Below are 25,245 nucleotides of genomic sequence, written 5' to 3'. Positions count from 1 at the left end.
TAAAATGGAGACATTGTGAGTGCCTATTCCTCAGATAATTAAATGAGTTAATGCATTTAAGACATTTTGGGTTGTGCCTGGTGCATCTTAATCACTCGATAAATATTTTCCTGCTATCGTGATGAGAGGGGTGAGGTTTCTGTATGCAGTTCAGAAACATGGATCTGCTCTGTGCTATCAGGGGCAGTGAGGACCAAAGATGTTAGAAGGCTGGAAAGGTGTTTTTTTCCAGTGTTACATTTTGGCTATGGCCAGTCCTGGCTGTTGGAAACACAGAGCAGTGTCTTCCTAACTTACGACCTAAGTCAAGTTGTGCCAGATAGCATCGGTTGAGTTCAGTTTAACAGGCATTTAATGCATGCCTATTAAGTGCCAGACACCTCTAATGAGTGCTGGCGAGATATAAATGTAGAAGAGATGGCTTATCCCCCACAGGAGAGCGTATAATTTAGTGGGGAAGACAGGCCCATGAACAAATTATTTCAAAATTTCAATTTGGTCATTATTCTCATAGGCCAACACAGCCTAGAAAAAATCTATTCATCAATTCATAGATTATTCATGTTTCCTCATTAATAGATAAAAGGATAGATTAGAGATTGATGTGGAGGAATGAGCAACGAAACCACTATTTTAGTGAAAATGCCAATAACTAGGTTAAATTAATGCACAATGTAGAAGTGCTAATGAGGAAACAAGCTTAAGATTGACCCCACCCCCTACCCCCAGCCTTATTAGTCTTGGGAACTTCTACCCAGACACACATCTTTTGATGAAGCAATATATACAGCATTTGATGTCTTTAAAAAGGTTCTGATTTCAATCATTGTGCTTTACCATTCCAGAAAGCTTTAAAAAAGGGGACTGTAACCCAGAAAGAGGGAAACTTACAAGCTGTTCTGACCAGTTTGCCACTCGGGGGACGCTGCCCTGAACGCCTGGCTCCCCCTCATTTAAAGAACAATGATATCTTCTGTCAGCAGGCACTTCACAGTTTAGAAACACTGTCCCTACAATAATATATGAACTTAACAACCAATCTGTGAGTTGGGCAAAGGTGTGTATTATTATCTTCCGTTTTCACACGAGAAAAATGGAAGCTCAGCAGTGACATTTTGAGTGATTAGTACTCAGGACTTCTAATTGTTTGACCTTTTCACTCCATTAACTTAAATTTCATTTTACTCTTAATTCTGCTGGGTTTCCCGAAACAGGGAGGCCTCTAGGCAAGAGGAAAGAGAATCTAAAGAGGAGGACCTGGACAGCAGTAAGCTGAATTAGCAACTACACAGAGCACATATGGACACACGGAGCTTAGAAAAAGGCGGCCCTTCTACTGAGCAATGCAATCCCAGAGCAGGGCTGAGACATCGAAAACCAAACCTTATGGCACCTTTGCCTGACACAAGTTGGGGCAGCGAGAGGTACTTGGGATGGGATAGTCCCTGGCGACCAGTTGGAATGGCATGAATTCAAGCACGAGTTGGCATCTCAGTCTTCCTGCCTCCCTGCATCAAGTGCAGCATCGTGCTTGTCAGTGTGCGCTGGCCAGCGGTTCTGTGTGTGCCTGGAGCTGTTACACTGGATCAAAGGGTCAGAGCTCAGATCTCACTGGAGAGACTTGAAAAGATGTCCCCAATTTATCTGCACCTCAAAAAATGGAGTCAGAACAAAAATTGAAAGGGGCGATTCCATCGTCTCTGTTGCCTTGGTGTCTAGCAGACACTAAGGCTTTCCCAGGGGTGTGTGGAGGTCTGCAAGAAGGCCACAGTCACAACTAAGGGAGTGCAGCTGGAGAGACCACAGTAGATCAGCAATACACTGGACACACCAGAAAGACCAGACCCCAGTCCCAATTCATCGCTAAAAGTGATGGTGACAAAATTAGAGCTAAACAATCCAAATAGGTGATCAGAGATATTTTTGAATTTCTTTAATTTTATTAATCCCCACTCAAGGATATGTTTACTGATTTTAGAGAAAGAGAAAGGGGATTGGGGGGAGAGAGAGAGAGACACGTACACACACACATTGATTGGTTGCCTCCTGTGTGCGCCCTGACTGGGTATCAAATCCTCAAACTTTTGGTGTACAGGACAGTGCTCCAACCCACTGAGCAGCCCAGCCAGGGCCCTTTGAATTTCTGTCATCGATAGAGCATAAGGAGAATATACAGTATTTTAAAAGCCCAAATTAATCTTGGTGCTAATGACATCACAAGCTGCCTTTACTGCTGTTGCCAGAATAGAACTCTGAGCCTTCCTCCGACTCTGTGGACAAGTTAGTTAGCCCTTCCTGATTGCAAAACAGGACTAATTCCATCCTAATTTCTCAGAAAGCATTGTGAAGGAAAGTACAAACAGTCATACCAGCCTGCTTCTGGAATGTAGCTCAGCACCCGTGGTCATGGTACTGCAGTTCCACCACTTGAGTGCATTGTTGGATTTCACATGTTTATGTCCCATTTCAAACTCACAGTCTGGTAGTCTCTCTCTTTTACACCTCCTGTCCATCCCCACATTCTTTCTCCTTCTTTATTCAATCATTTGAAATTCATCTCGTGGTTTTTATTTAGAGACTTGACATTCGCTTTTTTGGAGAGGGAAATAATTAATATGGTTAACACAGTTTTAAAGGGCAGAATCAAATTCTGACTCCCAGGAGCTCTGTAGAGGAGAAAATACCGCATTTTCCCATGTGTATAATGCACACCCATGTTTTTAGCCCAAACTTTCAGGAAAAAAATCTTTCATTTCAATTTTTAAGCCGATTTTTAAAATTTACTTATATTTAGAAATGAAACAGATCATCATATTTCAGGGGATTATTTTGCCTACAGATAGCCTTATTGCTTTCTAGAGTTATACTTTTAATGCATAAGCATAAATAAAAAATTAAAAACATTTATATAGTTATAGAATAAGTAGTACTCATGTATAATGCACACCCTTATTTTTCCTGCAAAAATTTGGGCATTGTACACAGCAAAATATGGTAGTAACATTTCAAACACCATACAGACAAGGTCTGCTGTAATTAGCTTTCCATACATCTTCCGTATTGTCCTTGGTCACCAATGGAAATAACAAGCTGGCCTGGAGACAAGAGTCAAAATTCTCAAAAAACCTCAAATCTCCTCTGAGCTGGAACAGGAAATACTTGTAAAAGTAAACAGTAAACATTTGGAAACTTTCAGCCCCAAGATGTTAAGCAGGCTGAAAATATAAATAGCTTCAAAAAGGTTTAGATATTATTCATGGATAAAAAGAATGTATAAAAATAATAGCAAAAATATTAAAAGTTTGCCAATACAAGTGTTTGTGAGGATGTGGAACAAAGGAAATACTGTACATTGCTGGTACAAACGTAGTTTTGTCCAGCAACTTTGAAAAACAAGTTAATATTATGCTATAAAGTTAATGGCCACATACAGTTCCACTCTCTGTGTATGTCCTAACCCTCCTAGACGTGCTTTGGAAGGTGTATATGAAAATGTTCAGAAAGGTGGTGTCCACCACAGAAAAAAAAAGAAAAAATGGAAAACCCCAAATAGTCACAGAAGGAAAACAGCAGTGGATATGAATGCACTTCTCTACATGAAGAAATATGGATGAATTTTGGAAGCATATTGATGAAAAAAGCAATCTGTGGAAGAGTTATGTGTACTGACACCATTTTTACACATCTCAAAAACATAAAAAACTTTTAGGTTTTCTTTTAGGGAACCATACATATGCCATAGAACTAATTTTAAAAGCAAAAGGAGGATTAAAAAAGAAAATAAAAGCAAAAGAATGATTAATACAAAAATTAGAACCTTGGTTTCCTCCGGAGGCAGATAAACCAGAGGGTGGGACTAGGAAGGAAATACAAGTATCTTCCTTAGGCCTGGTAATGCTTTAATTTGTAAACTGGGTGGGGTTCACTAGTGTTTGTTTAATTTAGGTTCATAACTTACATGTTCACTACATATAGCCTTGGACACTTAATAATCTTCCAGTGGAAATGAAAATGTTTACTTTCCTAGTCATCTAGGTAGACTTGATGGAAAACAACTCCCACGCTCATTCTGAAAATGTAATTTGGTGCCAACAATCAGATGAAATGGAAGGAAAACCATGGGTCCGATCAAGGATATCTTTTAAAAAATAGATAAGTAAATAAATGTTCTAATTTCAAAGTAATAAATGTGAAAAACCAGAAAACTATAAAGAAAACATTTTAGGCCATCTGTAGTTCCACAATCTACATATAAACAGTTAACATTTTATCATATTTTCATCTAGTTCTTCTTCCTACCTAAAACGAATCAGTACAGCACTGAGAAAGGCGTTTTCCCACACAGGCTGGGAACCTTGTTTCCCTGCAGACAGCAGTGATGCTGTGTGTACACGGTACAGTCCTTGTCTCATGCTCAGTTTTAAGTTCTGTTATATAAGCTGTCTATATAAATGACAACTAAGTTTTAGTATTTCCTTCACTGGAAATTTTAAGGAATTAGAGAAGGACAATCAAACTCAAGGTTGCCAAATCTTTTCCACTGTCATCGTTAGCTTCTAACTCAATTATGGAAATTTATATGATGGGGTGGAAGAAAATTTTCTTCTATGACCTGCTTTCTTAAACTCTGATCTCAAATAAGAACACATTTTCTTGGAAGGTTTTAGAAAGGGTTTGACATTATTTCTAATTTTTGAAACCATGGGAAATTGTCTTTTTGGTCATTCATAATTTTAAAGGCAATTTCCCTGTTCCTGATCGTATATACAAAAGATTAATAGCATGCTGTTTACATCTTTATCCAATGTATTTTTTAAAAGCTTATTCCTTAAAAACTATCCCAACCTACCTTCTAATCAACTGTTGAGAGATTATACAGTGTCAGAATTAGAAGATATTTTAATGAATCTCTGTAGGTTTAAGGTATGAGTTCTAAATATTTATAGCTGATTTTTAAGGATTAAACACCAAAATCTTACATGTGCTGGAAAGCTTTTCGTGCCTCTCCCATGCTGGATTCCTAAAATGTGGTTCTGATTCAGGAGACCTGGGGTGGTCTTGGGCATTTCTACAGGGGAGGCTGAGGCCCAGCCAGGCTTGAGAACTACTACCCTAAGCTTAAGGATGTTAACCAATCAAAAACCAAAACAAAACTCTTCTTTAACCAGACCTGTGTTAGCCTGGGGAGGGAGATCAATCAATATTCCACTCTTGTGTGTCAATTTCTGAAAGACATGGCTTGAGCAATCCCCCTCCCAGCCAGTGCAGAGTAGTTCAGTAAGTGATGAGTGGGCAAATCTGCCCAGTCCCGAAGACCCACCGCTTTTCTTGAGGAAATGGCAGCACATTATTTTTTTTTCACTTAAGAAAATACAAAATGCTGCAAGAGCCCATTGCCTCCAGGAACTTCACAGTGAACATAAAGGAAATTCAAGCTAAAGAAAATTGGGAGAAGGCCCTCAAAATGATTCATCTGTTTGTTTTGTTTTGTTTGCTTTTGGCCAGCTCTCCATGAGATTCTTGTTTATGAGGAGTGTCTGCCACTGATAATCTTGTTTTCTTGGTTTGATATTAGTGGCTTTACAAAGAGGTCAGAAAGGCTGGGAGAGGGAGGAGAAGATGGTAAATGTGAATCAACAGCAATCTCTACAGGTTGCCAGTTGTAGCACTTCCTGTGAGCTAGTGCATAGAGGTAAATACCTTTAAAATAAACAGCTATAGGATTCGGGGACAAGGGTAAAGCTGTCTGCCCAGGCCTTGGAATTAATTTAGAAAAAAGCCAGCACTTTTCATTTAACCACTTTGGAAATGTTTATGCATTATCTTCCCTTATCCACTAAAGAAAACACGGCCACAGGACACGCTCGTCCTTGAACATTTCATAAGACATTAACAACCGCGGCAACAATAGAACTTAGGCTAAAATTAAAGTTTAAGGAGCTTCAAAATATTTTTAGTGCTTTTCATCTGAAATTGTTTAGACTACCTTTAGAGAAACTTTTCAACAGTTTCCTTACTGGAAAGAGCTGAGAAGTTTTATAAGGCCAAGGTCACTAGAATGATTTGCTTTATAAGTTTCCTTTAAAAGAAAGAGAGAAGAAACAAAGCAGCAGCAGCAGCAGCCCCTGTCGACCACAGAAAAAACAGCGCTGAAAAAATAGAGTTCTGTGAAGTAAAGTAGACCTGACTGCAGAGGTTAGATCTTTATCTTAATTTCTAGAAATCAGGCCTGTTTGTTTGATGTACCTTGGAGAAGTAGGTGCTTTCAAATGGTCCTCCCACAGATCTCCTTAGCAGCCAGCCAAGTCCAAGGGTCCTCAGCCAACGAACCCAGGCAATACTTTCAAGTCAGTCAGGGCCCACCCATAAAACTTCATACAAATCCTATAACAGGAAGCCACAAAAATATAGTGAGGGAAAATATACCTGATTAAGTGGAAAAACATTAGCTGTCCTTGAATTATATAATAGCAATTAAATAATACAAAGAGGGGAAGTGCATGCATAACAGTCTTTGAATCTGAGTCCAGTTTAGAAATCTGTACATTTGATTAATATTTCTGAAGGACTGGGGATTCCACAAAGAAGTAGCAAAAGTTTTCAAGGGAGAGCCAGCATAACTGTGTCAACAGAATTAGATGGAAACTTTCTAGGGCAAGAAATAAAATCAGAGGCAGCAGTTTCCCCTGTTCTATGTTCTTTTAGGCAAAAGGAGCAGTGCTGGGTGGTTCCAGTGGGTGGCTGTGGCTTGGAGGGTGATCCCAGGGATATCAATGGCATTGAGGGCAGTCAGTGCCCATCGAAATGGCAGTGAGCCCCTGTCTGCATTTAGACTGTTGCCCTCCTGATTTTTTTTCTGCTAAACTAAAGGCAGAATGGCCTGTTGAAAAGGATCTAGCGAAGCATGGGACGGAAACTGAAGCTAAGGCTTTCCAGTCTAGGGTACTGGTCACTAACTGGGCAACATCGGGAAAGCAAGTCTTCCTGGGCCTCACTCTTCTGCTCTGTTACAGGAGAAAACTGGAGTTAATCTCCAAAATTCTTTCCAGCTCTGAAGTTTTGTGTCAAAGAAAAGGGGTAGACAGGTGCCAACAGAAGAAGAAGCATCTCTGACCTGGCTGGTCCCGGTCCTAGCTCAGCACTGTGACAGGAATCACTGCTACAGAATTTTAGGGGGTGGGTATTGAGCTCCCTAAAAACACAGGGAGATTTTTCTGTGACCTGATGAATGGCTTGAGTCCAAGACTCTCTCACAGTAGAATGGCTTCCTGTCTTACCTGAAAGCCCCTTCAAATGACCTAGAGGAGAGAGGTAAAGACATTCAGCTAGAGAGGCAGGGGTCCAAGTCACTATAGCAAAGGTAACAGCATCGCACAGTAGAAAAAGTGACATCATGCAGGCAGATCAGTGGAAGGTGGCTCTTCCCAGGCACAAACCACATCAAAGCATGCTCAGGAGTGTACTGGATGGTTTTGCAGTTGTTTGTTACAACAACAAACCAATGCGATTCCCACACTTGCACTTGTCTTTTAAGGTCAGCAATGTCAAGTCCTGACCTGTTGGTACCAAATCCATGGCCAAGATCTTGAAGACTCTAACTTATATTTGGATATATCTTGAATTGGGAAGAGGGAGTGGAGGGGTGCACAGCTGTCTCCCCCCCCCCCACCCCTGTTTAGGGTCTACTTAGGGATGGAGAAGACGCAGCCGAAGTCGCCTTGCTCTAGACTCTGCTGGAGCAATGTCTGGCTCTAAAGCAGGAACCACAAGAGACCCTGGAGCTTATCATGGACCCGTTGTCTTAACTTTACAGTGTAGTTTAATACAATTACAGGGGAAATCTGCGATTTTAAAGCACAGGTGCTGTAGATTCTCCTCATTTGGGTTTTGGCTCTATCTTGGAAGTCCTCACCTAGAGCGGACACATAGTGAAGTGGCCCCCTCCGTGCCCTGTGGAACAATGGCCAGGGCACGCGGGGCAGTGAACAGCCAGGTTGGCCAGAGGCCTCAGACTCCTGCCTAAAACTCGGGGTGGAGGGGTGGAGGAGGAGGGTGCAGATTGCAGCGTGACTCACCAGCCCTCAGGTGAAGATCTCTCCTGATGCTCAGTTCCCAGCCTGGGGCACTGCGGGGTAAATGACATCTCTGTGGACCTATCTCCACCTCTTCGCACCGGAGAGATTAAAAGCGCCGCCCCACCTTCCCCAACTTGGAGAAGTCTCTTCTGTCCTGTGGGCCGTTGCTTCGGAAGAGGCGCGGGGTGTGCAGCCAGCCCTCCCTGGCGAGGTCCCCTTTACAGGCAGGACGACGCGAACTGGTGAGGCGTCCCCGCGGCTGACTCGGGTTGTACCCTCTCCCGACCGCCATCTGTCAAGCCAGTCCGGTCCCCCCACCCTCCCCGCGGCCCCCTCTCCCCCGATGCTTTAAAGGGAGGTTTTCAAAATCACCTCGCGCCTCCTTCCCTCTTTCCTGAGAGCCGTGGGGCCGGCAGGGCGCGCGGCCTCATCTTGCTCCCAACCGCCCCAGACCGGGGCCCGCGGAAAATCGCTGTCAGGCTCCGGGGCAGGTCCTGCCGCAGCCCGCAGTCGCGGGGGACCCGCGCCGCCGCCAGGCTGCGGGAGGGGACAACGCAGTGGGCCGAGGGCGCCCCGCCGCGCCCCACCCCCGTCCCCTGCGCGTCCCGCCCGCCGCAGCCCCGCTTGCTCACCGCCCGGCTTCTCCTCCTCCCGCAGCCGCGCCGGGACCATGTCCGCAGAGACCGCGAGCGGCCCCACGGAGGACCAGGTGGAGATCCTGGAGTACAACTTCAGCAAGGTCAACAAGCACCCGGACCCCACCACGCTGTGCCTGATTGCGGCCGAGGCCGGCCTTTCCGAGGAGGAGACCCAGGTGAGCCCCGGCACGCGCCCCGCACGCACCCCGCCTTTCCAGGTCCTGCCCCCCACACCGCCGCGCAACCCTCGCCTGGGCCGTCTCGCTAAGGTGAGGGTGCCCCTCGCCCTCGCCTGGCCTCGCCGCCCTCCCCGGATAGTTCGTCGCTTCTGCCCGCACCCCGGGAGCCCAGATCCCGCATCGCGGCCCTGGCCGCGCCCCCACCTCTCGGCTCCCGGCTCCAGGGGCTGCCCGTGCGCACCTCCAACCCTCCTTGCCCGCCGGGGCTCCCCCAGGAGTCGCTTAGAAACCTCACGTTCATCCTTCCTCCTCCACGCTTTTCCAGTCTCCACTACAGCCCGGGATAAACGCTCTCCTCCCTCCAGATGGGAGCGGCGTCCCCGACCCGCTCTTGCCTGGCTTTCCCGGCTCAGTTTCTCCCCTGGGCTCTGGCCGAAGCCTTTCCGAGACGAACCGCGCGCGCTCCGAGCCCAGCGCTCTCAAACCTATTATCCGCGGGAATGTCAGAGCTGGAGCGGACTTTAGCGATCGGCTGTAAATCCAGTCAGTCCTCAGGTTTGGTAAAAGGGAAAACTGAGGCCAGAGGAAGGGAATTGCCAGAATGGCACGGGTCGTTAAGCACGCTTTTCCCACCCTATCTCATTCCAGCCTCCCTTTACCTGCAGAGCTGAAATTGCATATAGCCGGGGAGATTTGGTTCGGATATTTAAAACTTCGCCAGCTGTCATCAGATTTAGCCTTTTTCTGGACTTTTCCAAGAAGGTAGACATCTGACATTACAGGTGAAAGGAGTGGAAGCAGATGTGCCCTTAAGTGCATTGATTGATTTATCTACTTTTTTAAAAAGATTTTATTTGTCTATTTTTAGAGAGGGAAGGGAGGGAGGGAGAAAGAGAGAGAGAGAAACATCAATGTGCAGTTGCTGGGGGTTATGGCCTGCAACCCAGGCATGTACCCTGGCTGGGAATCGAACCTGCGACATTTTGGTTCGCAGCGCCCCTGTCCCCCAATCCACTGAGCTACACAAGCCAGGGCTCGATTTACCTACTTTTAAAAGCTTGTGTTATCCTGGAAATTGTTTAGGGTAGAGAATGAAACACTATCTATGACTATTAACCTCCAAGTGCAGTGTTGGCTTCTCCAACCAACTTTTTAAATTTTATTTATTTAGTAACCCTGCCTAAACTCTTTTACTTTCCCTTTGGTCATGGAAAGACAGGTATGCATGATAATACCACTTGGAGCTGCTCTAGCATCTTTCCCACAGGAGCCCAAAGCACTTCACGCTTCTAGTCTCAGCTCCAGCGCAGGATATCCTCATTCTTTCCATTGCATAGACCAGAGCATCCCACGCTTTGTCCCCTCCTCCCCACCAGCCACGCTCAGGTGAGACTTGAAAGTTTGTAATGGGTGCTCCGGTGGATCCTAGAACTAAGACCCTGGACCCCAGTCCACAATGATTTTTACTAATTAGCCAGGCACACTTTGGGTAACTTGCCTCTAGAAACTCCTCGTTCCTAGGCTAAATAGAAAGTCACACATGCCTGTTTTTAGCAAAGGGAACAGCAGAACTTAGTAGAAGGTGATTTGCTGTAACCCAAGTCTTACAGCTCATGTTTCTTGGAACCCTCTGAGGAGGCAGCTTGCTGAAGTTTTATCATTTAATAGCCCATACTATATTTAGAAAAGAAGAGGGATCACAGAGACAATCATTACTCATCTTTTAAATGGAGGGTGCAAATTTATTGCGGGCACTGCACCAAGTAGGGGTCTAAGCTCTCCTCCGCCTCTGATTCTCCCATGGTGAATCACCACCATTCCCTTGCCTGTAAGGCAGAATAAATGTTGATCTTTGTCATGGCTGATACTTGCCAGGCATTTTTCCAGGCACCCTCCAAGTGTTAAGTCACTTATTTGCCACAACAATGCTGTGTGGTATGCACTATTAGCCCCATTGTATAGATAAGCCCACTGAGGCACAGAAAGGTTAAATAACTTGCTCAAGAACACAACTAAGGCCCTGGCTGGTGTGGCTCAGTGGATTGAGCGATGGCCTGTGAACCTAAAGGTCACAGCACACGCCTGGGTAGCAGGCCGGTTCCCCAGTTGGGTGTGTACGTGTGCAAGAGGCAACTGATTGATGTTTCTCTCCCTCGCTTCCTCCTTTCCCCTCTCTTTAAAAATAAATAGATAAAATCTTAAAAAAAAATCTAAGAAGTAACAGAACTAGGATTTGAACCCTTATAGCTTGGACACAAGCCAGACTCCTAACCAGTATGCTACATTATCTCCACAGAGAAGAAATGTGAACAACTTAGTGGGCTGTGAGGAAAACACTGAAAATTTAACTTATATTTCTTCCTGAAAAAAATCTATGCATTAGATGACAGTCATCTCGGGCTGTATGCAATCTTTCCTCAAGATGGACCTTCTATTAGAGAACTGAGATGAAATCACGTGAGGGGCAGGCAGAAAGGGCACCTGCTTCTTTCTGTGATGGAGGTCAGCCACGTCAGAGCCCTGCACAGAGGGGCATCTGCCCTTCTCAGCCAGCCCTTCTCCCGTTTCCCCTCTTCTCCCTTCCTCGAATAAGACCCAGCCCTGAAATGAGTGGGCGTGGGGGTGAGTCAGCCTCATGGCAGGGCCCCTGGCTTCCTTTTCCTGCCATGGGGGCCAACACCTCCTTCCTCCCTGAGGTTGCCACAGCTGGGCTTGCCTCTCCGTCTTCCTGCATAGACCCGCAGGGAAGCAACTGAAACCTTGGGGCTCAGAGAGAGGCAACATTTAGCAGGTTTAGGGAAAGAGGATTCCAAGGTAACCCTCTGTCATCCCCACTGATTGGGTCTCATCTTCCAACTGCCCATTCTTTCCACCCCCACCCTCCTGCCTGCTTCCACCCCTTCCCAACCCCTCCCACCCCAGCTTGTGCTGGTGAATGAGAATGGTTTCTTCTTTAATCTTCTCAAACAACACTTACATTTTTTAAAAAATGTTTTCTTTAAAACAAGCATCTTCTGGAGACATTGTGTCAATAATAAAATTATTTTTCTTTATAGCAGGCTTTGCAGGGACCCTTTAAATAATTTAGGGAGGCCAGGATGTGCTGGGCCTACACATAAGCAGTGCCTGGTATCAGCACACCCCCTGTTTCTAGTCTTCATTGTAGTGTTGTCCCTTGGCACAAGGAAAGGTCATGAAAACAATTTTTACTTCCTATACCCAATTCCCTCATTCCTAACAGCCCCACCTCCAGAATTGGCATCATATTCTTCATTTTCCTAGAACAGGTAATAGTTAGTAGAAGAAAAAGCAGCACAAGATGCTCCTGTGAGATAATAAACTAGAGTTGATTCACATCTCTGGTACTTTGGCAGGGGCGAGAGGGACTGAAAAGGTGAAATGTTCTGTGACTGGGGGCTTTGATGACCCCTTTCTAACTGTCCCAGTGTAGAACCCTGTTCTCTGCTCTGGGGGGGCGGGGGGCGGACCTGGAGGAACCTAGAGTGACGTGAAGGGTGATGTGAGTGGTGATCTAATGGAAATAACTTTTTAAGTTGCTTTTGCTGGGATCCTAGAATAGGTTTTTCTCAGGACAGTAATTTGACATCTCCTACATTTAAATTAGATAAACTGGACAGAATGCCAACCCCTGTATCTTTTTTTGTTTTGAAGTCAGTGTTAGAAGCCTCTGGGAAAGCTCTTTCATCAGCCCCCGGGGAGGCTGAGGTGATCTGGCGTTTTCTACTGTCGCTGACTCGAGCCCAGTGTACCTGGCACTGGTTCTTAGAGAGGTCCTCTCAGCGTCCTGGGACTGTTCCCAGAACTCAGTGGTTTTAGTTATTCGATGTTTTATCAGTGGAATAAAGACCTCTAAAGGTCTCCCCCTGAAAAGGATGAAATGTTAGTTAGTAAAGAAAAGGACAGGAACAATGTGATTTTGCCTCAACCCCTCCCCACCGCAGTGTCTAATTATCATCTGTTCACCGGGAGTAAATAAATCTCCATCAATGGGCGAGGGTCAGGAGGGCGTTCAGTTGTAAGCAAGCGAGGGATGAATGTCTTTCCCAGGGGGCGACAGGAACAAAGAGGAGGGAGATCGTGCCAGGTGGAACATTAGTACTGATGTGAGTGAGTTGCAGTAAGATTCAGCTCTGGGGAGGGGAGAAGCAAGCAGGGTGTCGCATGGTTTTCGTTGGACAACAACTGGTTTGCTAATTTATTCTATATATGTACTTGATTTCAAGTATGTGTCTTTAGAAAACAGTGGAGCTTTTCTTGAACTTTGTCCCATCCCCCCAGGGCTAGGGTTCAATTCGTGAAGCATCGGGATGCCAGGTCACCGATTCAGAAGTGCGGTCCTGGCGGAAGTTATTTGCAGTAACTGTACATTAATATTCTGCTTCACTAACAGCGTAAAGATGTGGGTGGCTCTTCTGAATGAGGCCAGCTCAATCATTTTGTCTTGAATGAATCCTGATAGTAAAAAGAGACTGTCCTCTTCCAAGTTTTAATTAGTCAGTCTTTAAAACTCTGCCTTTTATTCAGCTTTGGTAACTGGAAATCCCACTGAATCAGACCTTGTGGCCATGCAAGCCCCCCACAGAGCTGCCTCATTAGTGAAACGGGAGCCATGCTGCTCTCGCACCAGGTTTCAGAGTTAACTGAACACACACATGGCCTGCAGAAGAAAACGGTGCCCACCTTTAGCAGTAGAACTTTGGCTAAAGCCATCCATCAAGGTTATATGAGGTCTCTCTCCTTCAGGTAAGTTAACCCCAGGAGTGAAACATGGCACCCGGAGAGCAACCCCCAAAGAGAAGGCTTCCCAAAGGGTAGTCAGCTGTCTCTGGCTTTAGGGTACTTTCCTCTGTGGCCACCCCCCAGTGCAAAGATATGAAAGACAACTGATCTTAACAGCTATGTACGGCATTTCAGAGTGTAAACTTGTTGTACAGTTAGGGTGAGTTGTGGGTATGGTCCCATGCTGTGCAGCCAGCTTAGCCTTGGTGCAGAGCCCTAACCTGTCTTATGGCCTGACTTGCTGCTAACTCCATAGGCCTTTCTCCTTGGAAACACTCCTTCTTCTACTGTGGCTCTCATCCTTTCTTCTGATCTTGAGCTTATGCCAAACTGCCTTTCAGCTCGCTGGATCTCTGTAGAGATGACGTCTTCCCCAGCATGGCCCTAGAGCCAGCCTATTTGTTCTTAGGTTAAATGTGCAGCTGGGCAGGTGTCCATCTATGCTAAGTCAGAGCCCTCTCGATGTTCTTTATTGCACTGTCTCCACCAGCACCCCCAGGTCTGGCATCCTATAGCTGTGCTCTTTCTGCCCCCTCATCTGCTTACCCCTAGAATAGGTAAATTTTAGAAAACCCAGAAGGGACAATGGAGCACCGTGCTCCCCCCTCGACCCCTACCACCAGCTAACATCTTCATTCACAGTGGAGCTGACTGGTGCTCTATTTTAAGGGACTTCCTCAAGGTCTCATCGTCAGTTGGTTACAATAGAGCTTCCTGTTGGCATGGCCCAGGTCTGCAGAGCCCCTAGTGGTCACCTGCCCAAGCAGCTGGCCTGTGTGCACCAGTGGGACTCGAAATACCAGCATTCTCGGCGTACACCAGCACGTGTGAAGTTTGGGAAGCCCAGGGAGAGTAGAGCCTGCAGGTCCCATAGATCCTCTCACTCATCCTTTCCCAGGCGGACCACGCTTGCTGCGTCATTTCTCAGTAGGCCCTCTTCCAAGTCTCTTTCTCTTTTTTTTTTTTAATCAGTTTCCTCCTGGCAAACCTGGTTCATGCCCTAGTCTTTTTCCCAGTGTGGGTCTCCTTAGCTCCTCTTTGCAAGACTCCCCACCCCTTTGGGAGCATAGTAAAGGCAGCCCCTGCCTTTCCTTTTTTTTTTAATTTTTTAAAAATTTCTATTCTTGATTATAGAGAGACAGAAGAGAGGGAGCAGGAGAGGGAGAGAAACATAGATGTGAGAGAGAAATATCAATCAGTTGCCCCTCATACATGCCCCAACTGGGGACCAAACCCACAGCCCAGGCCTGTGCCCTGACTGGGAAACAGACGGGCCACCTTTCGGTTTGCAAGACAACACCCAGCCAGCTGAGCCACACAGGAGGGGCACTGCCTTTCAACATGTAAAAATGTTTTTGCCTTCATCTGACACCATGTGTATAAGCATCTCATCTGGGGCCTTCCTTAAATCCATGACCGCTTTCGTGAGGTGTCAGTATTTGGGTCACCAACAGCTGGAAGATTCACAGTAAACTGGGAGGCCCCACTTCATCTTCTCTCATCGCTCAGCAGCCTCGGAGCAGGGGAGAGTGAGCCAGCCTACTCCCTGGGTCCCCAGGAGGAGTTCTCTGAGGATGTCCTGTGCTTGGCTGTCCATGTTCTTCAACAAATACTTGCTAAGCATTACGGATGCCCAAGGCCCTTGGTGACATCACCACACATTGATAGGACATAGCAGTTGTTGGCCTCTATCTGAGGCACTGAGGAGATGCTTTGATTTCTTTTAGTCATTCAGTAAACACTGATTGCTCTCTAACTGGTAAGCCCTTGTGCAAGGGGCTAAGAATGTAACGATGATAAGATGAATGCAGTTTCTGCTTTCATAAATCTTATATTCTAGAAGGAAATGCAGATTAAAAAGGAATACACAGGTAAACAATTACAGATATTTTACAAAGTCCTAAGATGGATAGAGAACCTACTTTAAGTAAAGTGGTCAGGGAAGGCTTCAGACAAATTTCTATTTAAACTGACACCTGAGATGAGAGGGACATCCTGCGTGGTGAGGGGAGGGACGGGGAAATGGAGACAACTGTACTTGAACAACAATAAAAGTATATATATATAAATCTCAAAAAAGGAAGGAAGATAGAACTTTCTAAGCATAAGAAATAGTATGTGCAAAGGTCCTGACGCAAGAAAATAAGTGTCACAGTGATAACCAGCACCCCCCCCCCCCCGATACATTCTTTTCTCTCTTTTTCCATTTGGACTGCCGAGCCTCCCTTTTAGAAGGGAATGGGCATTTTTTTTCTCTCTTTTTTCAGTATGTGACCGGTAATTTTGCTCATTTTCCTCCTGCAGAAATGGTTCAAGCAGCGCCTGGCGCAGTGGCGGCAGTCCGAAGGCCTCCCCTCAGAATGCAGATCCGTCACGGACTGAGAAGATGCCGGGCACCCACAGCTTCCCTCCGTGAAGACCATCTGCTGTTTCTCTCCTCGGCTTAACCCAGCTGTTTTGTTTCTTCAGTGTAGTGTTGTATGTTCCATTGGCAGCTGTCCTGCTATTTAACATGATGTTGTATTTTTTTAATGTATATAACTAGAAAAAAAATAACGATAGGAAGCTTTGTGCAGCTTCTGTGTAAAGCAGTGGCTTGGCTGGGAAAGTGGTGTGGCTTGCATTTCCCTTGGGTCATGATGACGGATGGTGTGAAAACCACCTAAGTTCGCTTTTGATCATCACCTCCCAATAACGATCTACTTTCAACATCCATCTCAGAGCAGGCAAGGCCTCTGTTGAGAAAATAACATGGCCAAGAGGGAGAAACATTTCCTTCTGAATCTACTTCCCTAAGTTGTTTTCCTTATGGTTCATTTAATACATTGAGGGTGAATGAGAATACAGAGGAATATTTGAGTCATTCAGATTTCATAAAGTAGTTCCTTGGATTAAAGATACATTAACTTAGAAAGAACCCAGTTAAGCTAAAAGAAACTCCGCAAGTAGCAAGACAGAAGCAAGTAACTAACCAAAAAAATCCACTAAAGTCTTTAACTTACTTTATTTAAGTGTGTTTGTTAAATTTATTTTGCTAAACAAGATGAACTCTTTGTCTCTAAAATGATATTCTAAATAAAACCTTAACTTTTTGTTGAAAATGCACTGAGTGACTCCTCTGAGGATTTTTACTGAATAATACACATATCAAAGAAAAACAGAATAGCTTCAACACAGAAGCAGACTGACAAAGGAGCTGTTATTTTCCAAATTCACCCTGTACAAAGCGTGGTCCAGAAATGGCGACATCAGCGTTAGCTGCAAGCGTGTGAGAAGCACAGAACCGCGGACTCCAGTCGGGACCTACCAAAGCAGAGTCTGCATCTTTAGCAAGGCCCCCGGTTGGGGTTCCACATGGAAGTCTGAGCAGCGCTGTTTGTTCTCCAGGACTCTGCAGTCCATTTGCACCCATTTTCTATCGTAGCACATCAAACATCTTAATAGTCTATCAATTAAGGTTGTTTGATCACATGGAACAGTAACTTGATTACAATGGATTAACCAAATAGACTTTTGGTCTGTGTGCTCAATTGATAATATTGTTCTTACATAGGATGTCAGCAGGTAGGGGGCTACCTAATGTAGTCAAGGACTGTGGTCATTCTGTCTTCCTGCCTTGCTGTCTTCAGCATGTGGCTCCTGTGTTCATGGATGCCAGAGGAATGCCTGGGCCTGGAGTCTGCCTTTCAAGGGACGGGGCGGGGGGCGGGGGGTGAAGAGAAAAAGAAAAAGGCAAATGCCAGCTAAGACTCTCTCTTTTAAAAAAGGTTTCCTGGCAACCACCCACCCATCAACTTCTACCTGCATATCATTGGCCAGAATTGAGTCATATGACCACACTTAACTCAAGGGAGTATAAGTAAGGTAAATATTTTAAATTGTGCATGTTGCTGCCTTGAGCAAAATCGGGGTTCTGTTGGTGAGAAAGAAGGCGGTGGGGTAGACATCGGAAAAGCCACCACAAGTGTCTGCTAGCCGAGCCAGGAATGACGCTGGTGTGCACTTCTGAACTCTTACCTACTCAGTCTTCTCAGTTAACGTAAAGAGGCCAACAGGGAAAAACGTGGGACAACTGTAATTGAACGATTCAAAACAAAAGATAAAAAAATGAAGAGTCCAAAATAAGAAACACTAAGTTATTCACCATGCAAATGTTTACAGGATCCCCTTAAACATCCTTGACAAGCTTCCTCTTCCTGTACCTTAAAGCATTCCTTCTGTAAACAATACACATGAACTGGGGTCTGAACAGAACAGCCTCATCTGGTGGCCTGAGCATCTGTCAGCACACAGGGCTGGATGCTGACATCACGTTCTGGAAGGAAAGAAGGGAAAAGGTGCGGATTCGCTGGGAATGTGTGCACACACTAGACAGTGGCTGACAGGGAGGAAGAACTGTGCTGCCAATATGACTGCGGGCAAAGTGGGCGCAGAGCACTGTGATGTGTCCATCCTAGCAATGAGAGAGATGCTAACCCAGGTCTAAGACCCAAGTCAGAAGTCTTTCTAGCATAACAGATGCATAATTCAAGAGCAATCCATCCAGGACAAGAAGAGCTGACCAACTAGGCAGAGAGTGTGCCCTTAGTTTCATGCTCTTTATGACAGCACGGAGTGCTTATGACAAAGGATCACTTCCTGTGCTTATCAGGCTGGAGAGTCATGAATCCTTGAATGGCATGTGCTTGGAGGAAATGAGGATTCCTGTCCATTCATTCATTCATTCATTCATTGTAACAAGAGCCAAGTTTTTTATTCATTCATTTCTTGTGTTTGAACTACTCTTTGATGTCATTCTTAGCCTGCTAGTCTTTACCATAGCCCTTAACTACCACGTGAGTACAACTAACTTGAAGTGGTTTTCCCTCTATCAGTTTTACAGAGGGCTCTCTTAGCTTTATAGTCAGGAGTCGCTTCTGGACCCTCAGGGCCATACACCACAGTGAGAACAACCACCCCAGACTGAGAAAAACTCTGCACACTCTCTTTCTTTGCCTTGTGTTGCCCCAATTTTGCCATTGCAGACACCATTGCTTAAACTGACATTTATTCCTACCCCTTTCTCTTTCACCACCTTTGTCTGTTTAAGGCCATAGAGGCCAAAAAGCTGGAATACTCCCTCCCCCATCCTCACATGGAAGCTGTGGAGGTCATGTGACATGATCTGGCCAAGGACATTTCGGTGAAAACTTGGGGGGCAGAAGACTTTTGGGAAAGATTTTGCCTTTTTTGATAAAAGATACAGAGGTACCAGCCTCTGTCCTTTGCTCCTTTCTTTCCTTAAAGCAGTGTCACTTGTTCATTATAGAACTAGAGACAAGCAAAAAAATGAGACATGCAATAAAACCCATAAAAATTACCCATGATTCCACCACCCGGAATTAACCTTAATATTACTATTATATGATCACATGGAGGGGAGGCATGTTTTATTATTATTTTTATTTATTATTATTATTTTTTAGATCAGAGGGTCCCATGATCCCCTCCTTAGGTTTGATTGATTTACTGGAACAGCTCACAGAATTTAGGAAAAACAGTTTACTTATTATAAAGGATATAATTCAGGAACAGCCAGATAGAAGATTTTGGGGGAACGGTATGGAGCTTTCCTGCCCTCTCTGGGCACCGCCCCCCCTTCAGCACCTCCACCTGTTCACAACCCCGGAAATTCTCTGAATCCTATACGTTGGGGGATTGTTGTGGAGTCATCATTGTGTGGGCAATTGATTAAGTCATTGGCCATTCAGGATTAAACTCAATTTCCAGCCCTGGGTCCCCTCTTTGGAGGTCCAGGGTGATGGGGGTGGGGTCGAGAGTGCCAGTGCTCTAATCCAGCGATTTTCAGCTGGGGTGCAGCAGCACCCTGGTGCACCACAAGAATTTGTAAAACATGCAGTACCTGACTGTTTAGTCAGGGTTCTGACCTCTTTCCCCTCAGATTGTCAAATTAAAAAATGACAACAGCCAACACAACAATAGTCATCCAGTGTGAATGAATCAAAATTACACCAACTTTTTTTTATCAGATCAGCAAGAAATATACCTTTTTGGTATGCCACAGAATTTTAGTAATTACATTATGTGTACCATGAGATGAAAAAGTTTGAAAATCACTGCTCTAATCATGTGGTTTGTTTCCTTGGCAACAAGTTCCCATCCTGTCTAGGGGCTTTCCAAAAATCATCGCATTAACATGAACTCAAGTATGGCCGAGAGGACTTGCTATGCATAACATACACACCTTCTGCCTTCATCATTCTGGACCTACTTCAGAAACTGGAGCTATTTGAGGACAACATACCAAATATTAAAACAATTAATACTCCAGTGCTCGTATTACTTATAAAATCACATGGGTTTTAGGAGCTGTGTGCCAGGGGCAGAATTCAGACCAAATATTCTGGTTCTAAATCACAATATTACAGGATGGAAAGATCATTCCTGAGGAGAAATCTGCTCTTTTGTTTATAAAAACACCTTGATGTGTTGGGGTTTTTATTTGTTTGTTTGTTTGTTTCGGGCTTTGGGGTTTTTTGGGGGGGCATCTCTGAAGCATGCCTAGTAAGAGAAAAAATAAATAATTCAGTGGCCATGAACAAAAGGTGGTAGGAACTTAGGGATTTAGAGTGTGTTCCATGGCAGCTGGGATAGGAGGTTCCTTGGGCGCTTAGGGGAGGGATGGAGGAGAATGACCCAGAAAGGTCATGGGTCAAGATGTCAGCTGCCCCAGAAGGCTGGGGGAGTTGGCTCCAGGACTGCACAATGTCAGACATTCTATTTTAAATTAACATGTGCTGTTGTCATGTTGCCATGGTTCTTTGTTATCCTCAGCCTCCAGGAAAGTTCTGTGACACAAAGTGGCCTAGCACTGGTGATCTTTGTGGGAAGGGGAAGGAGCTGCTTGAGCCATGCCGTGGTCTGCAGGAGCACTTGTTTCTGCCGGCTGTCTTGTTATTGTAAGAGGGTAACAGCACCCCTTTCCATTTAGGGAACTTCTCCTATTTCATGTGCCCTGGAAGGGCAGTTAACCACAGCCCCATTCCCCACATTAGTCACATGACCCAGGTTGGCCAATCACAATGCCGTATCCCTTCGCACACAGGGACTGAGCCAAGGTATGGGCCCTTGACCTCAGCGGGGTCCAAGTCCTTCACCAGCATTTCTCTAATTGGACCAGGAAGGGTTAGGGTTAATTCTTATCATTGTCTTGCACAGAAGGTTGTGAGGATGGAGGCTGGGGGTTGCAGGCAGCCATCTACCCAGCCACATAGAGAATGTAGGTGAGAGCATGAAGCCAGGCCGAGATGGGAGTTGGAAAGAAAGCCAGGTTTTGGGGCCCTGCTTCCCACTCTTCCCTTGGGCTGCCCCAGCCTTCCTGACTCTGTGAACTAACGAATTCCCTTCTCGGTGTATTCTGTCCTTTTCAGCAAGAAGAGTCCTGACTAATGGCAGAGTGAAAAAAAAGAAGAGAAGAGTTCAGGCAAGGAGGAATATCAGCCACTAGAGTAATTAAGAGTCCAGGAGAAACAGGAATTCAGAGTAAAAGATAGCCAGGAATATATAAGCCAACAAACCTTGAAAATAATTGCATAGACTTTTCTCAGTTCATCGAGACTGAGAAAAAAATTAGTTTTGCCTCTGAAAGAAAAAGATGACAAGAAGATAATTTATGGATGTCAAGTGCATACTTTTTTGAACTAAGTGCAAATGTACGGTAGATAGGAGTCTGTCACACTCTTGGGGACATTTTGCTACTCTCTCTCAAGGCTTGCCATCTCCATTTAGAAATCTTGCTCCACGTTATTCTACTCTCCACTAAAAAGTCATTTAAAAAACCTCATGCCAACTCTTTCAAATGCATCCCTGTCCCAACTCAATGCCAAAGTAACTAGTAATAACAATGATAATAAGAAAAATAATTTGAAACTTCATGTTCTTTTCCCATGATGGAAGAACTAAGAGGTAGTGAAGTGAACGTAAGTCAGGCAAGGCTCTGGGACATCAGCCACTGCTGTGCCGGCAAGGCCAGAGAATAAGATTCCTTGGTTTTGTAAAGCCCGGTGCCACGATGCTGTGGTATACAGTGTAAATAGTTGCAGGCATGCGGAAGTGGAGGTTTCTGGAGACCACCATCTCCCTTTGCCTTTGCTGTCAGCTGTGCTCTGCATTTCAGCACTGGGGACATGCCCCGGGAAACACACGTTTCACCGCAGTTTCTTCTAAGAGTTTGCCACTGACACTTAGAACAACTTAAACATTGGATTTGACTCTCAGTCTAACGACTACATACAGTGGCAAACTGACTCATGGTTCTTGTGACTCATGCCTTGAGCTACAGATTAGCAATGCAGAAGGATTTTTTTTCTCTGTCCTCCAGATGGAAGCTCCCTCTACCCACTCCTTTTTTAAAAGTTTTTTTTGTTGTTGTTTTTTAAATATGGGAACTTGACATTGGGAATAAAGAAGGCAAATTTCTGGAGATAGTGATCTTTAGGATAAGAATCCTCAGGGGCACAGGAACTATAATCTAGAAGCACAGACTCTTTTCAGGACACAGAAGCATATTTGCCTGTGAGAAGGGAAGTGCCCCTGTGATTACGCGGCCAGAGGGAGGGCTGAGGCAGAGAATCATATTTGTATTTCGGCACTGTCTCAGCCGTCTCTCCTCCTTCCTGTAGTTTTATCTGAGGAGATAGATGGATGCCTAGATAACGACTACATTTTCTCACCTCTCATACAGGTATGTTGTTAAAGCCAGCCTCCAATAATCTCTGCCCCCTGCTAGTCACACCTTTCCATAGTCCCTGCTCACATTGTACTAGGGTTGGTCTGTGTGACTAGTAAAAAAGGGCAGGAATGTTATTTCTGAGATTAAGTTCTAAAAGACACTGTAGCTTTTCCCTCCCCCTCCCGCTCTCTTTCTCTCTCTCTTTAAAATTAGTTGCTCTGGGGGAGACTAGCTACTAGCCACTGTTCGGAACAGCCCTATGGAGAGACCCACATAGCAAGAACTGAGGCCTTCTGACAACAGCCAGTGAGGGCAAAGGTCTCTCAGGAGCCATGTAAGTGAACTTGGAAGTGCATCCTCCAGCAAGTCTTCCCCCACCCCAGCCTTCAGATAAGTCAAGCCCCAAAGCCACAACCATCCAGCTAAATGGCTCTTCTGGGTCATGCCCCTAAAAAGAGCAAGCATGCTCTCTTGTTTCTTCTCCCACACCTTATGAAGTAGTAGACTGTGACCATGGCAATGAGCTGCCTTAGAGCGTATAGATGACAGCAACACCTAAGCGTCTGAAGTGCAACAAAACAGAAGAAGACCAGGTCTCTGTATCAGTCAGGAAATACCAGGTTTAGCGGCACTACCAACCAATCTCAAATACACAATGCAATATACAGATGATGTACTATAGAATTGTATACTTGAAACCTATATAATTTCTATTAACCATTGTCACGCCAGTAAAATTTAATTAAAAATAAAAAGGGGGAAGGCAATGCTTTATTTTTCACTCCCACAGACCTACTTTGAGAACTTTCTCAGCACGGCTGACCTTCATGTCCAGAGCGCTTCCATGAAGTTCAGTGGAAGAGAAAACGAGAGCAAGAAGGCCTTGCATTAGCCACTAAATGCTTCTGTGACACACCTCACACTCACATTTCACTGGCCAAAGCAAGTTGCAAGACCATACCTAACTCCAAGGGGACAGAAAAGAACAACCCTCCCTTATTTCCGGAGGAAGGCGACTGGAACTACTTTTTCAGTCGAACTAATTTCTACGAGAGCACGTGGCGCCATCAAGTCATCACGCCAACCCTGGACTTTTATGCGGGAAGATACTCAAGACAGAAATAAACTTCCATCTTGGTTAAGGTGTAGTGTTTGGGGGTCTCTTATTACAGAGCCAAGTCTGTATTCCAAGAAATAAAGGCATGTAGATTAAAGAACAGATTTAGGACCTGCCTACCTACTAACTGATTCCAGAGTTATTGAGAAGGAGAATGAAGGCACACGAATGAATAGTCCCGTTCACCCTTCCATATCCACTCTCCATCCTTTTCTGCCCTCCTCTGTGGCCAAGGAAGGTGACATGTACAGATTGCCTTAGCCAGGCTCCCTTGTTCTCTGACTTCTAGCTGGGTTTAGCCAATTATAGTCACGAGCAGATCAAGGGATAAGGCCAGAGTTAGGTCAGGGTATTTTTTTTCCATGTCCATGTCCATCCAGAATCACAGTCTGATAGTAACATCCAGCCAAAGCACAGCATCTGCCAGGACCTCTCCACAGCTATAGGTCTCTCCAGCTTCCAGTAGCCTTTCTCTCCTCGACCCATCCTAAGACGAGAAGTAGTAACTGTGATTAGCCCCATTGTTTCCCCATCCTATGTTGGTTTCCCTTAATACACCCCACATCTCTGTAGAGTCCTTCCGTTAAATTGTCTTCAGTTACCTCTGCCATCTATTTCCTGTCGTACTCTGACCAATACAGTACCTGTCCCTCAAATTATAGCTATGGCCTTAGAAATGGATAGACACAAAAGTCCCGAAAGGACAATGATGATCTTCTAGATCAACAATGTAAAGATCAGAGTAAATAGGCACTAGCACCCAAATCTCATAGTGCATGGGAAAGACATGCCCTTTGTTTGCATCATTAAGACGGGAAGAAGCCAAGTAGCATCTTAAATATTTGTAACTTTATGTCAAGTCATTCCAGCAAAAGCTAGTTGACCTAAAGCTTATCCCCAAATATCTCCATTATTCATTTCAAATAACACTGGTTTACCAGCTTCTTAGCTGGAGTTCCACTGAGTTCAGCCAGGAAGCTCTGAATTAGAGCATAAAGTTTGCCAAGTTTCTGTTTGAGCAAGAGTCAGGGAGCCTCCAAAAATTTCACAAGCCACAAAGAGTACAGCTTACAGCTCAACTCATTTCATGGTGAAAGAGGGAAAAAAAGTAGAGAGAGAGAGAGGATAAGGGTGAGGGCAGCATGGGGGGAGGGAGGGAGGAAGCTGCCTCTGAAATTCATAAAAAGAAATAATTTTTCAAGTGAGGAGCTGCTGCTTCTGCATTGAAAAGCAATCCCCCCAACCCCCTCATTTGGGAGTGCTCCCCATGGGACCCACAGGTAGGGGACCTAGAAGAAAATGTGGCTTTGCTTCCAAACACAAATGGGGGATCTGCAGTGGCCAAAGGAGGAACCAATACGATCATGGAAGAGGATTTTTATTCACAGAGATGTCTGGGAAAGAAATTCCCCTAAGATCAAACAACATAGCTGAGACAAAAATGAAAAATAACAGATGCTTCATCCATTTACTAAAATATTCACTCATTCTAATTCAAAACAAAACAATGCCAATAAAAATCATGTACATTTGGATACTTTTGGCTACAAGTGACTGGATATCCAACAGAAAGTGGCTTTTTATTTCTCATATAGCAAAGGTAGGTAATTCCAGGTTTGGCCAATTCCACCACCTAACTAGGCTAGAGCTCTTGGTCATCTTCCCCAAGATTCTCCTCTCTGTCTCCTCATGGTCACAAGATTAC

At 45.0% G+C, this 25,245-nt stretch overlaps 1 protein-coding gene across 3 annotated transcripts in view; it reads left to right on the top strand.

Moving 5' to 3' along the window:
- The window catches only part of HOPX (HOP homeobox), a 28,384-nt gene extending 11,587 nt beyond the window's left edge, over window positions 1–16,797 (top strand). For 2 of the 3 annotated variants that reach the window (XM_045834128.1, XM_045834129.1), the window contains exons 2-3: window positions 8,733–8,889; window positions 15,997–16,797. In XM_045834128.1, coding sequence (XP_045690084.1) covers window positions 8,746–8,889; window positions 15,997–16,074 — 222 coding nt within the window. In that variant the 5' untranslated portion in view covers window positions 8,733–8,745 and the 3' untranslated portion in view covers window positions 16,075–16,797. Of the gene's footprint in view, window positions 1–8,133; window positions 8,318–8,732; window positions 8,890–15,996 lie in introns of those variants that run through there. The other variant, XM_045834130.1, reaches the window with a different exon arrangement.
- The last annotated feature ends 8,448 nt before the right edge of the window (window positions 16,798–25,245 follow it).

This window comes from Phyllostomus hastatus, unplaced genomic scaffold, assembly GCF_019186645.2.
Source record: "Phyllostomus hastatus isolate PE091 unplaced genomic scaffold, TTU_PhHast_1.1 phas_contig_196, whole genome shotgun sequence".
In the NCBI taxonomy this organism is placed as follows: Eukaryota; Metazoa; Chordata; class Mammalia; order Chiroptera; family Phyllostomidae; genus Phyllostomus; species Phyllostomus hastatus.
This window is presented reverse-complemented; position numbering and strand designations above follow the sequence as displayed.